General features: G+C 53.2%; 1 protein-coding gene across 3 annotated transcripts in view; it reads left to right on the forward strand.

Annotated features, from left to right (window-relative positions):
- IL16 (interleukin 16) overlaps nt 1-13,577 on the forward strand; it is a 110,446-nt gene that overhangs the window by 84,097 nt on the left and 12,772 nt on the right. For all 3 annotated transcript variants that reach the window (XR_006887656.1, XM_046654995.1, XM_046654994.1), the window contains 5 exons: nt 152-269; nt 2,256-2,388; nt 6,209-6,296; nt 8,245-8,726; nt 12,357-12,498. Coding sequence is in view for 2 of the 3 variants with exons in the window: in XM_046654995.1 (XP_046510951.1) it covers nt 152-269; nt 2,256-2,388; nt 6,209-6,296; nt 8,245-8,726; nt 12,357-12,498 (963 nt within the window). In the remaining variant the exon portion in view is untranslated. The remainder of the gene's footprint in view (nt 1-151; nt 270-2,255; nt 2,389-6,208; nt 6,297-8,244; nt 8,727-12,356; nt 12,499-13,577) is intronic.

Consider the following 13,577-nt stretch of genomic DNA (forward strand, 5'->3'; position numbering starts at 1 on the left):
TAGTGGGTGCTCCATAGATAGGGGTGGGACGAATGCCATACTGATTAAGGGACAATGACTGACCCGTGACCCCCTTTGGACACCTAACGGACGAGCATGAACCTGGGACAGCTCAGGTGCGAGTCCCCACCACCTCCCATCTCCCTTCCAGAGGCCGGCGTGGGGCTGGGCATCGGCCTGTGCAGCGTGCCCTACTTCCAGTGCATCTCCGGCATTTTCGTGCACACCCTCTCTCCGGGATCTGTGGCGCATCTGGACGGACGACTCCGGTATGCCCTTATTTCTGTTTTTGGAAAGACCCAGATTTACAACAAAGGAAAGAATTCCTTAGAATGTCAGGAGACTGACTCGGAGACAAGATATTTAGAACGATCCAGCACGAGCTGGAGCCTTGTTCCTCGAAGTGTGGTACCTGGACCACCGGTGGGAGTTGGTTAGAAATGCAGCATCTTAGGACCCTCCGTGGAATGCTGAATCAGAACCTGCATTTTCACAAGACGCCCCGGTGTTTGTACGCACAGTGTGGTTTCAGAAGTATAGTCTCAGAGAACACCAGTCTGAGATGGAAAACATGAATTCAGATTTAACTAATTCGGAATTTATAGTGACATAAGTAGGAGCCTTGATGAGGTTTACCTGTGTCCTCCATATGGAAAATAAAGCTTCCCACGCAAATCCAGAAGTATGAACTCAATTTGAGGCACTCCAGATATATTTCTGTACAAATAACTTCTGAAAGAAGTACACATTTAAATTTTCTTTTCAATAAGTGATCTGAATTTGGTGACAACATTTTATCCCAGTTTGACTTGTTGCAACGCTTCATACTCAGTGCAACGTTCATGTATCGTGCGTCTTCTGTCATACGGCAGGTCTTCACATATGTCTTTCCCACGGGGTTTGGGTTTTGCTAAATCGGAAGAGTTTTGCCGTATCTTTGAAGGTTTTCCTGCAGTTGCAGTATATTCGAGGGAGAGCCCTGCCTAGGATGGTACCTTGGTGGGGCTTCCGAATTAGAGATGGGTTTGCTGCTGTCACGTGCAGGAGACTGACAGCTGCCTCGCTGAGCTCCTGTCCTGTTACCTGGGACACAGTTGCAGAGTCAGAGTGATGGCCTTAGTCCCAGTACCTGCAGACGGAGTCCTCTCTGCTAGAACTGCAGCCAGTGGGGATGGTTCTGGAGGCCTCCTCTTTCCTCGGCTGGGGAAACCTAACTGAAACCGTGGTCTTCAGTTACGTCGATGGAGATGTGCACGTTTTTAGCAAAGGTGGAGGGGGAGCAAGTCAGCAGATGCAGGAGGAGGCGGCAGCAGCCAGAGCAGAGGAAGAGTGAGATCAGCATCAGGGGACTTGCCTTCCAGCCCTGGCCCCGATACCCAGCTAGCCCAGGGGTCGGCAAACTGGGGCCCACCACACGTTTTTTTAAATAAAGTTTTACTGGAACACAGCCATGCTCACTTGCGTACGTATTGTCTGTGGCTGCTGTTTTCACGCTACCACATCAGAGCTGAGTAGTTGCGACAGAGATGGTATGGCTGCAAAGTCTAAAAGATTCACCGTTTGGCCCTTTCCAGGAAAAATTTTTTGATCCCTACACTAGGTCTTACTGAGGAGATAATTTCACCCTCTGTGCCTCAGTTTCCCCATCTATGAAACAAAGGGGCTGCATTGTACAAACCCTCCATGCATTGATGCAACCCTATTTTTTCCATTTCGTTGTTTTTTTTCTGCTTAGGTTGCCAGTAACTCACTTCCCGCCTTACGACAGGAATGAACTCCATCGCCTTCTCTCCTTATTTCTTTTCCCGAGAACCTCAACTGCTCCCCTGTCCGGTTATTTCTTCTTTCCTTTTTAGCACATACCATCCGTCCTTCCTCCTAACTATTCTCCAATGGGGACACTGAGGCCCAAAGAGAAGACATGATTGGTTCAATCATAATTTGTTGGTTAATTGGTTAAACCATGCCCTCAATCCTGATGGAGGGTAGTTCAACCAGAAAGGGAGGAGGAGGGTTACAATTTGTTCATGTCCACCCACTCTGGGTAGGAAATATCTCCCACTGGGTGGTCGCACAGCGAGGGGGTGAGCTGTGCGCTGGTCTGTCTGCCCTGTTCTGAGCTTCAGCCAGGTGCCTGAGGAGGTCTACCTAGGGGTGCGATTTTTAGGTCTCATCCCACAGCCCAGGCAGGAGTGGGCCCCCAGGGGAGCCACGTTGACTAGCCCGCTGACAGCGTCCTGTCGGTGCTTCTGCAGGTGTGGCGATGAGATTGTGGAGATCAACGATGCCCCTGTGCACTGCATGACGCTCAATGAAGTCTATGCCATCCTGAGCCACTGTGACCCCGGTCCCGTCCCCATCATTGTCAGCCGACATCCAGACCCACAGGTAACACCCCCTGGGGCTTACTCTTGGAGTGCCCAAATTGGAACAAGAAATGGATGAAAATGGAGACGTTGCCAGTTGGGTTTGGACCTGAATTTCCTCAACTTGTTCCAAGCGTCAGCAGTAACAAACGTCTGGAGCAGGGGTCCACTGACGAGCTCCTGGAACCAGAGGCAATTGGCATTAGCTTAGGGAAGCTCTTGCAACTGGGTTACAAGCTCCTGGGCAGGAAAATATAGACCCAGGGTCCCTGCTTGCAGATGGGAGAGATTCATTCATCCATCGTCTAGTGGGTACCCACTACGTGACTGTCTGGAGCCAGGCACTGAGCACGCAGGCACGAGAGCACACAGTCCTGCTCTCCCGAAGCTCCGGGTCTCGCTGGAGAGATGACGCAGAAATAATTGCAAACAGGGTAGCCAGTACTATGGGAACACAGGGATACAGAAGGGAAGGTTACATAAAGCAAGAGATACCAAATTGGTTTTTCACTGGCAAGGAATTTGAGGAAGGTCATTCCAGGCAGCGGGAACACAAAGTTCAAAGCTATGGAGCGATGAGGGACCTGTCATGGAAGGAGTGGTAGGTTCTGTGGGGCTGGACGTAAGGTACCGGGTGAGAATGTTGAGAATGGAGTTCGACAAGGCATTGGGGTTATGGCGTAAAGGGCTTTAAACAGGTGCTGAAGAGTGTGCATCTCATTCTGTGATAGTGAGGAGCTGGGGCGGGTCTGTGGCTGTAGACAGAACGGGTCGGATTTTATTTTTTTCCACCTTTGATTGCACTGGCTAGGACAGGATGGAATAGGGGGAGCCTGGAGTATGTACGAGGAAGGAAACAGATGGTGCGGGCCTGCCCTCAACAATAGACGCGGGAAGAGAACAGAGAAGAACAGGCAACATTTGGGAAGAATCGACAATGCGTGTTGGCTGCTTCGCTCTGGAGTGAGAGTGAGGGGAGAGCCTAGGATGATCCGGGCGTTTTCAGATCGAAAGACTGAGTGATGGTATTGCCAGCACCGGTCCAGAGGATGGAAGAGGGCAGTGGGCTTGGGAGGGAAGAGAGTGACCTCATGAGACGGAGGTGCCTGTGGGACGTCCAGGTGGAGATGCCCAGTAGGCGGTTAGAGATTTAGGGCTGGTGATGGCTGGTGAGTGGGACCCAGTTTGGGGTTCGACTTGGGGTTGAAGCCATGGCGTAGTGAGATCCCTTTGGGGAACCTGGTGATTGTCACCATTACGATTTATTTCATCCTTCGTGTGCGCCAGGCAGTCTCCGGGAGCCACGACATACGCGGCTGCATTTATCTGTGTGGAACAGCTCTCTGAAGCCGGGGTGGTTTTCCCTCCATTTCGCAGACGAGGAAGCAGTTTAGGAAGGAGAAGGAACTCGCCCCGAGGTGGAGCCACTGAGTGGAGACTTAAAACCTACGGTCTTCCCTAACGGACTCCCAAACTCCCCGCGGAAACAGGACCGAGAATGGAATAAAGGGGAAGATCGACACCAAGCCTGGGGTGGGATTCGGGCCCCGCCCCCTGCAGTTATAGAGTGTTAAGGATAAGCCAGCCAGGGAAGAGCAGACTTCTGACTTCCGGTGAACATTTTGCCAAAACCTCTGGACAATAGAAGAAAAGAAAGGGATCTTAGTTAGTTGATCTGCACCTCTTGCTGCTCTTGAGTATGATGGTGAGAGAGCGAGCAGGGAGCCGGGAGCAGCGTGCGGGGCCGAGGCTGTGGCCCTCCGCCTTGAGGAGCTTGTGTTCTGGCTGGAGACATGAGGCATACACGGAGGCCACAGAGGCCATGGGACGAGGGAGTCACGGGCCCAGCGGCTCAGATGATGGAGCCAGGTCATAGGGACAGGCAGGGTTTGGGGCAGCAGAGAGGCACGGGCATTGAGGGCAGGGGGCAGAGACCAGAGGGCGCAGGGCGTGGGGGCAGGACGCCTGTGCCCAGCTTTGCTGCTGACTTCTGGTGATGCTGGACATCGAGCTAACCTCTCGCAGCCTCTAGTTCTTCAGCTCCGAAGTGAGGGAGGGGTCTGTACCTTCCAGCACTGCCATTGTGGGTAACTCTCATCGACTGAGTGTTTAGCACTTGCCAGGCCCTGCATCTAGCCTTGAAATGATTTACTTAGTATTACTATTTTTTTTATTGTGATAAATACATATAAAATGAAATTTACCATCTTAACCATTTTTAAGTGTGCAGTTCCATGGCACGGAGGACATTCACACTGTTGGGCAACCATCACCACTATCCATCCCCAGAACTCTCTTCGTCTTGCAAAACTGAAACTCTGCACCCACTAAGCAACAGCCCCCCATTTCCCCCTCCCCCCAGCCTCTGGCAGCCGCCATTCTCTCTGTCTCTATGTGAATTTGCCCTCTCTAAGTGCCTCATTTAAGTGGAATTGTACAGTATTTGTCCTTTTGTGACTGAGTTATTTCACTTAGCGTGTCTTCAAGGTTTTCCATGTTGTAGCAAGTGACAGGAATTCCTTCCTCTTTAGGGCTGAATAATATTCCATTGCATGGATATACCACACTTGGTTTACCCACTCATCTGTTGATGGACACTTGGGTTGCTTCCACCTTTTGGCTATTGTGAATAATTCTGCAATGAACATGAGTGTACAAATATCTGTTCAAGTGTCTGCTTTTCATTCTTTTTGGGGTATATATCCAGAATTGGGATTTATGGATCATAAGGTAATTCTATTTTTAGTATCTTGAGGAACTGCCATGCTGTTTTCCACAGAGGCAGCATTCCCTCCAGCAGTGCACAAGCGTTCCAATTTCTCCACATCCTCACCAACCCTTGTTACTTTATGGTTTTTTGATAGTAGCCATCCTGATGGATGTAGATGGAATCTCATTGTGGTTTTGATTGGCATTTCCCTAATGATTAGAGATGTCGAGCATCTTTTCAAATGCTTATTGGCCATTGTATGTCTTTTTTCGAGAAATTTCTATTCAAGCTCTTTGCCCATTCTTTCATTGGGTTGTTTGGTTTTTTGTTGTTGAGTTATAGGAGTTCTTTATATATTCTGCATCTTAACCCTCTATCAGATATGTGATTTGCAAATATTTTCTCCCATTCCATGAGTCTCTTTTTCACTTTTTTGATTGTGTCCATTGATGCATAGAAGATTTAAATTTTGACTTGGTCCAATTTGTCTACTTTTTGGTTGCCTGTGCTTTTGGTGTCAAATGATTTATTTTTTTTAAAAATGCTCTGTCCTCACTGTGAGGTAGGATAACTATTGCTATTATTTTACAGAAGCAGAAATTGAGGCTTAGAAGGTTAAGTAACTTGTCTAAGTGTACACAGCTAGGGGCTTGAATGCCAGTCCGTTTGGCTCCAAGACTCCAAGACTGTTGACTATTAGCCTAGGATGATAAAACCTGGGAGGCACAACCCAGACAATCAAATGGCGATGGCGATGGTGATGACATTGCTGTTGATGACGGTGATGATGATGTCATGACAGCATCGCCAAGAATGGAATAGCTCCCAGAGGTAAACTAGGAAGTGGTAACTTTTCCTACAGTTCTGCAGTCGGTAGAGGAGAGAAGGTTGGAGAGTTGAGACGGGCCACCTGGGAACCCCTGAGTGACGGACTTGGACTTTACCTAGAAGATGCTGGGAAACCACTGACAGCTGGCATATTTCTGGAAGTAGAATTTGTCAGCAGTTTGCAGGGTAGAATGGAAAGAAAGAAACTGGAGTCCAGGGGCTCAGCTTGGGAGCTGGTACAGGACTTGGACTCTGAGGCGTGAGTTTCCCCTGTTTATTTGAGGAGGTGATCGATATTTTCTAGGTCTCTGAGCAGCAGCTGAAAGCAGCAGTGGCCCAGGCCGTGGAGAATATCACGTTTGGGAAGGAGAGGCATCAGTGGAGTCTGGAAGGTAAGGGAAATAATGAACTTTGACTTGTAATAGCTTTGCCTTCTTGGAAAGCTTAGAGTTTCGCCATTAACTCACCTCCGACCCCAGGAATATCTAAGAACAGCCGTCAAAGATGAGCACAGATGAGCATGGACAAGGGTTGAAAGCTAGTGGTCCACCAGCTAGATTTGGCTCACAATTCTGCTTTATTTGGGAGGCGCGAGACATTAAAGGCATCTGAGTTTGACTTGTTTAGATGGGCAGGTGTTCTCCAGTTCCTCATAGTACTCCCCACTCCCTGTTATCTCATACCAGGTTGCCATTCACACAGTTGCCGCCGAGGGCTTTTGAGTTTTCCAACCCTAGTTCACAATAATATAAATAATAATATCTAATACTATGCTATTTAATGTTTATTGAGTTTTTATCATGTCAGACGCTGGGCTGACTAATGCAATATTTTACCAAATCGTCACATATAATTTTTATGCACATTTTACTGTAAAAAACAAGGCCCTGAGGGGCTCCTTTACCAAAAATCACACCACTCAGTGCCCAGAGGGTCTGGGAGGGGAACCAGGCTGGTTGCATGAGGGCCCAGGCATCCGGCGTTGGCCAAGCCTTCATGGAACGTCCACATGATATAACAGCACGCAACCATTAGCACCAATATTGACAAGGAGGTTAAACAGTCGGGCAAAACGTTCAGAGAAAAGGACAGGACACAAAATTTTACTTCAGCTCTGTTCTACCCTTTGCACCCACTCAACATGCACATACACTCAGGAAAGACGGCAGAGCGACTCACCAACATTCTGACAGTGGTTGTCTGTGGCTGATGGCACTGCAGGCGAATTTTTGCTTTCATCCCTTCCTTTTTGTGGCTGAGTTTTCTCCAATGAGGATGCCCTATTTTATGACCAGGAAAAAGCAAAAGACAACTTTTTCTCTAGAGAGCATTTGAATTACGAGCTCAGCTGGCCGTTGTTCCCTCCCACGGGCTCCTCCAGCCCTCCTGGCCTCACAGATGAGCTGGAAGTTACCCAAGAGGCTGGGCCTCCATCTGCTCCCACTCCTCTGAGCCGTGATTCTGGGAAAGGGGCATCTTTGACAGTTACCACCGGAGAGAAGGGCCTCTCGAGGATGTGCGATGGCCTCAGTGCTGGGAATATGGGAGGTGGGGTGAACTAGGAAGAAAGTCTGGACGGAGAGGGCAGAGAAAGAGGGGGCTGGGCTCAGAATCAGTGGCTTTTCTGGCCTTGCTTCAACCTCAGTCGGAAAGAAACAGGAACCTCGTGGTACGAGGGTCAAGCTCCTTCATGGACATCCTCTGTCTTTGATGCTGAGCTTCAAAACTGTGGGATCATTTTCTCCGTCTCACAGATGAGGACATGGACTGTGGCAGGCTGGGTTCTCCGGGAGGCTGACTCTGCCTCTAGCATGCAGGCTGCTTATTCAGAAGCATCCTGGGGATCACACCTGTGGAAGGGACAGAGGTAGCCGGCCTGGGCGGAGGGAGACAAGGGGCTGAGATGCACACCAGGCAGCTTCAGCCACCCCTGGAGCTGAAACTGCCCCTCCTTCATGGCCCATCTCCATCAGGCACTGGAGATGGGCTGCCCCCTGATGGAGGTGGCTCTCTGTAGCTGAGACAGTCCCTCAAGGGGCCAACAGCTGTAGGCCGTCTGCCACCGGCAGCCCCCTCACTGGGACACCAAGCGCCTCCTTGCTGGGCAAGCCGGGGGGCGCCTCTCCGTCTTCATCGCACGGAGACTCAGAAAGGTCAGCTGATTTTCCCCACCTATAGTTGTACCGCTTGCCCGGGGCCGAGCCCAAGGCTGCCAGGCTCCCCATCCAGAGTGAGCTCCCGTGAGAAGCAGACGCCTGGTGCACGGCGCAGCCACGAGCAAGGCCAGGGCGTCTGTCTTCCCCAGCTCAGCTGTGTGCTCCCCTCGTGCTCCCACTGCAGGTGTCAAAAGGCTGGAGAGCAGCTGGCACGGGCGGCCGACCTCGGAGAAGGAGCGCGAGAAAAACTCTGCGCCCCCACACCGCAGGGCCCAGAAGGTCATGATCCGCTCCAGCAGTGACAGCAGCTACGTGTCCGGGTCCCCAGGGGGCAGCCCCGGCGTTGGCGGTGGCGAGCAGCAGCCCTCCGACCTGGAAGTCGGCCCGCACGGCCCCAGCCTGCCCCTGGGGCGGGGGCCAGGGGTGCCTCCCGTGGCATCACCTGGGCCCCCCCAGGAGAGTCCACCGCCCCCAGAGAGCCGGGACAGCCACCCGCCCCTGCGGCTGAAGAAGTCCTTCGAGATTCTGGTGAGGAAGCCCACATCATCCAAACCCAAGCCTCCGCCCAGAAAATACTTTAAAAGTGATGGTGAACCCCAGAAGAGTCTGCAGGAGAGAGAGGACGCCTTCTGCCCTCAGGGGCACAGCTCGCCCCCCTGTGCCCAGGTGAGAGGGCGTCTGGCTGCCTGAGGTTCTCCCCAACTGAGCACAATGCTCTCAAGCATCAGCAGCAGCCTTCGCGGTGGTGGGAGGTCCTTCCTGCTCCATCAGAGCATGGGGCTGGCTGCGGAAAGATGGGTTTGAAGCTTGGCCCCCACAAGGTGAAGCCCCAGGCCTGCTGACTGGCTTCTGGGTGCCCATCCGGAGTACACCCGGATATGAGATTGCTTCCGTGGGGGTCGTTTTTGATGGAGCCACCCTGGAAGATCGCTCTGGGGGACGGGCAGAGGGTCTCGGGCATCGGCCTCCTGGGAGAAGACTGGCCTAGATCACTAACAGTGGACAAGAGCTTGTCACCCTTTTACAAGAGAGTTCACGATGCGCTGGTGAACAGCTGTGTCCCGTGTCTCTCCCAGGCGGCTTTGCTCTCCTGCTTCCTTAGATGCGGACTTCGGAGGGAGCCCACTGCCTCGAAACCTCAGTGTCCTTATCTGGTAACTGGGGCTGAGTTTGGTGGCTCCCCCGAGGGGATGCTGCTGTAAGCATTAAACTGAACCACTCACGTGAACGCCCAGCAGCCGCCTGGGCACGACAGTGTTCCCTGCTGTCATTGTGCCTCCATTGCCCCTCTTCACGACCTCAGCTTCCTTCCTCTGCAGTCCTGTCCCGTCCCCCATGGGAGGGCACCCTGACAGCCAGGTGGCGCCACGTCTTGGGCCATTTTTACACCCCAGCGCTGTGCTGAGCTTTTCCTGTGCCTTGTCTCAGGTCAGCCTGACAACCAGGAGGGGTGAGGGGCCTGAGCGTGAAGAGAGGGGCCCAAGGGACTTGCTCCAGTTTCATCGCGGGGGTAGCCAACCATGCAGCTACATGGACTGTCACATCTTTACCCCGGTGGCTGCCTCCACCCGGCAGGGGGTACTGGGGCCTCTGGAAATCCCCTCTAATTATCTGTAATCAGAGTCGACAAACTTCAGGAGAGGAAGAAGCTCCCAGGCGGCGGTGACGGGTTGGGGAGAAGGTCTTGATGGGTGGGGGAGAAGGTCTTCAAGAGGAGGGAGGCAGGTTACTGAGCGGAAGTGAGCTGGGCCGAGCGCTGGCAGGATGTGGCTGGTTAGCAACATGCGATGCACTTATTGAGGCGGATCTGTGCCTGCCCCCATCCCCCCCCAAGCAAATATTTCATTTTCCTTCGGGCCTGAGACCGTGAGTCCAGAAGGGCAAATTAGGAACCGGCCTGCTGGGAAGCCAGGCTTTTCGGTTGGTTCCTGGAGACCCAGGAAAGGATGTGTGGCATTGCCAGGGCAGGTCTGTGGGGCCCACAGGGCTGACCGGTGATGCCCTTGGCCTGCCTGGCTGGGCTGGGAGTGCCCCTAGGTGAGGCGCCTGGAGCAGGAAGGGGTTTCCGCAGGGAAGGCAGACGCGAAGCGAGCAGCTTTCCCTCATCTTTGGCAGCCATCGCCCCTGCCTGCACCCTCCCGCCTTCTGCAGCTGCTCTTCTCTGTCATTCTGCTTCGTCCCACGTGGCCAACAGACCCTTCCACAGCCTTTCACAAAAGCACAGCCAACACAGCGTACTTTTCCTGGGCACCAGGAGTCACAGAGAAAGGATTATAGCACGAGAAAAGCAGGAAACAGCTGCTTGATGTCACTCTTCAAGTTTCCTTGGCCGTTCCTGGGGATTTCTCACTGGATGCTCTTCTCCTTGGCCCCAGTGTACAGCATCTCTCCCTCTCCTCTTCCTCCTCCCCCTTCTCTCTCTCCTCCTGCCCCTCCTGCAATCCTTTCTCTCCACGGTCCCAAGACCCTTCTGGACTGTGATGGACAACCAAGTCTTTCCCATCCACTGTAACTCAAGGGGACTTAACTTCCACAACCAAACGACCTTCGGGGTATTTTCTCCCACAAAGGCCAATTCTCTCCCTTCTAGAAAATCAGCTCAAACTATCACTTGTGTTTAAAAAACCCTTTCCCCACTTCAAGTCCACATCTCTATCCCCTCTCTTTCTTCCCCTCCCTCAACCACCGAGCACTGTGCTGGGGAAGACGACTTAGAGAAAAATTTGAGTAAAATCAAATTTATTTCGGGGGCTAATTAAAAAAGAAGTCGCCCCATGAAGAGGAGGCAACACCACATGTGTCGATGCAAAGACAACACACATCTGTGTCTGTTCCAAGAGGCAAAGTTGCTTTCACGACTGTGGTTGGGGCCAAGAGCGTCAGCCTATAAAAATGTCAGCAATTCATGAATGTAAACAGGTGTCACCTTACAGTCTCCCAATGGGGTAGAATTAAGTCTCAGCCACGTGTCATTTGTCCTGTGTGTGAGAGCCTTAGATGTCATCAGCCTAATATTTTAAGCTTCCAGAGCCATGGCCAAGCCTTGCTTTCTTAAAGGACTGGTTCCAGGAGCCCAATGATTCCTTTGAGTTGGTTGGTCTCTCAGTATTTCCAAAATGCTCTCCTAGAGCTTGGTTCTACAACAGGGACCTGGGGCTGGGGCCATGCTTCGTGGACACATTTCTAACCTCTGTCGAGCTTTCATTCTCGAAGAATGTTTATGGTCAACGTAGATATTACATCTCAGTCCACAGACATTGGCTGTTTCTCTTTTAGTCCCAAATGATGCATTTACCCCTCCTTCCTTCCTTCCTCTTGGGAGGAAGCCCACAGTCCTGTCAAACAGTCAGCCCACCCTTCGCTCTGACTTGGGAGTGAACCGAACACAGAGGCCACCGCAGGGTCGCCAAGTATCCCCCTTGCAGACGATCAAACATGGGAGGCATCGTTTCGATGACGTCTGCCTTACCCTCCTTTTTTCCCGGGCTGGTATCATGCTTGTTCCTCCCTCTGTGTATCTCTCTCTCGGGAACACGGTTTTCCTGCTTCTCTGCCTGGAAAATCCTTACTCTTTGTTCGCGCACCAGACAAAAGCCCTTCTCTGTGGAGCTTTCTCCACCTGTCTGGGACAGACCTGGTGCTGATGGGTCCTCGGGCCCTGGCGGCATCTCGCTCCTGCTGGATGCAAATCCACACCCTGGTCGAGTGTTACACGGTGGCTTGGTGCCTGGTCCATCTCACCCCCAGGCCGTTTTATGAAGGAGCCTGAGACCGCATCAGGGCTCAGAGGGGAAAAATGAATCTGCCATCGATTGGCGACGTCACTTGAGGTGCTGCTGGAGGAAGCGATGGCACACGCCCTGAGTACTCGTTGTCCTCTGCTGCATGCTCACTAAATGATGACTAACAGTGGAGAAAGTGACCGACGCCCCCTCTGAGGGTTCCAGCTGGAACTCGGTGAAGCCTAGATGGCAGTTCTTTGCCCGCTTATTTCTACACTGTTCTGTCTCCTCCGGGGCGGGTGGTTCACCAGGATGCAGTGGTAAATGAAGCCGTGCCGGCCCCCTTCTGCGCCCTGAGCCCCTTTTCCCATCACTAGAGCCCGCGTACGCCAGCAGGATGAGCCCCCGTTCTGCATGCGGCTCCTGGGTCCGTGATGCAGCCAGCTCAGTGGAGGAAGGGCCTCATTATGGGACCACGATGAGCTTCTCTGCAGTCCCAGTCGAGGCTTGCCCGGCCGTCTCACAGCTGGAGGCCACCGTATTGACACGGTCTCGCTTCCTGTTTACACCACAGGAAGCCAGAGAGCGGCTGCCAGCGCAGGAAGACACAGCAGGGAGAGCCCCCTGTGCTGCCGTCTGCTGCCCAGGACCTGCAGCCGGCCCACGGACAAGGTCATCCCCAGAGGGCGAGCCGGGGAGGAGAGAAGCCGGCCCAGGTAGGCTGTCACTGAGCTCTTCTGGACGGAAGGACCTTCTGGATGAAGGTCCAGTGAGAAAGTAAGGAAGGAGCTTGCCCTGAGGATTGGAGGGCTCCACACGACACCACAGCTGGACTCGGGCTGATGACCGGTTAGGAGTCCTGAGGTGCTGGGGCAGCCGGACAGCAGGGGTGCTGTCCAGGGCGGGAACCCCCTGGTGGGGTTAGTGATGCTGCAGTGGCAGGGGATGCAGACAGTGAACGGGAGGATGGAGCCCTGAGGAGGTCCAGACACGCCCCCCCAGCCATGGTGGGCAGCTGCCTCTCTCGGGTGACAGCATCCCGGCACGCTACATCTCCAGGTCTGAGAACGCAGGGTTGGAAAGCTGTGAACAGCATTGGCTGGCGGTCACCACCTCTGTGAGTGACGGGAGGGGCCCGGTACGGCCACGCGGTGCAGCTGGAGATGCTGGGAGCTGAGCCAACGATTTAGCGGCTGGTAGGAAGAGCAGGATTGGGGCTCGGGGCGACCAGGGCAGGAAAGCTAGCTCTGCCCTTCGCTGATGTGGCTCTGGGCGACTCTCGCTGCTTTTCTAAGCCACAGTTCACTCATCAGCAGGGCGTGGAAGATCACAAAGAACCCAACACACGGTTCAATTCAGCAAGCAGGTACTGAGCGCTGCCTTTGTGAGGCCCTGTGCTGGGTGCTGCAGAGAGGGAGAGGGGGACAGAGAACAGGGGGATGGGGGGCAGAGGGAGAGGAGACAGCCCAGCCCCTACCATCAAGGAGCTCCCAGTAGTGGTGGAGAAATAAATGTGTAGGCTGCAAACCATGTGCCTGTATGAGAAACATTCCCGAGAAGCAGGTGAACAGCTCCAGGAGGGTTAAGGGGCGTCGTGAACGGAAATATCTGGCACATCTCGCCCGGAGCAGGTGCCCCTCCCTCCCCTGAGTCATCCCAATTGAGGAACAGACCGGGGAACGCCTCCATGCCGCTCTCAAGAGCTCCTCACCCGCCCTGCAAAAGGCAGAACCTCTGGCTTCTGAGTCTCAGCAGCCTCCACAGCAGAGCCTTTCACAGATGCAGGACCAGGCTG

This window comes from Equus quagga, chromosome 2 (genome assembly GCF_021613505.1).
Source record: "Equus quagga isolate Etosha38 chromosome 2, UCLA_HA_Equagga_1.0, whole genome shotgun sequence".
NCBI lineage: Eukaryota > Metazoa > Chordata > Mammalia > Perissodactyla > Equidae > Equus > Equus quagga.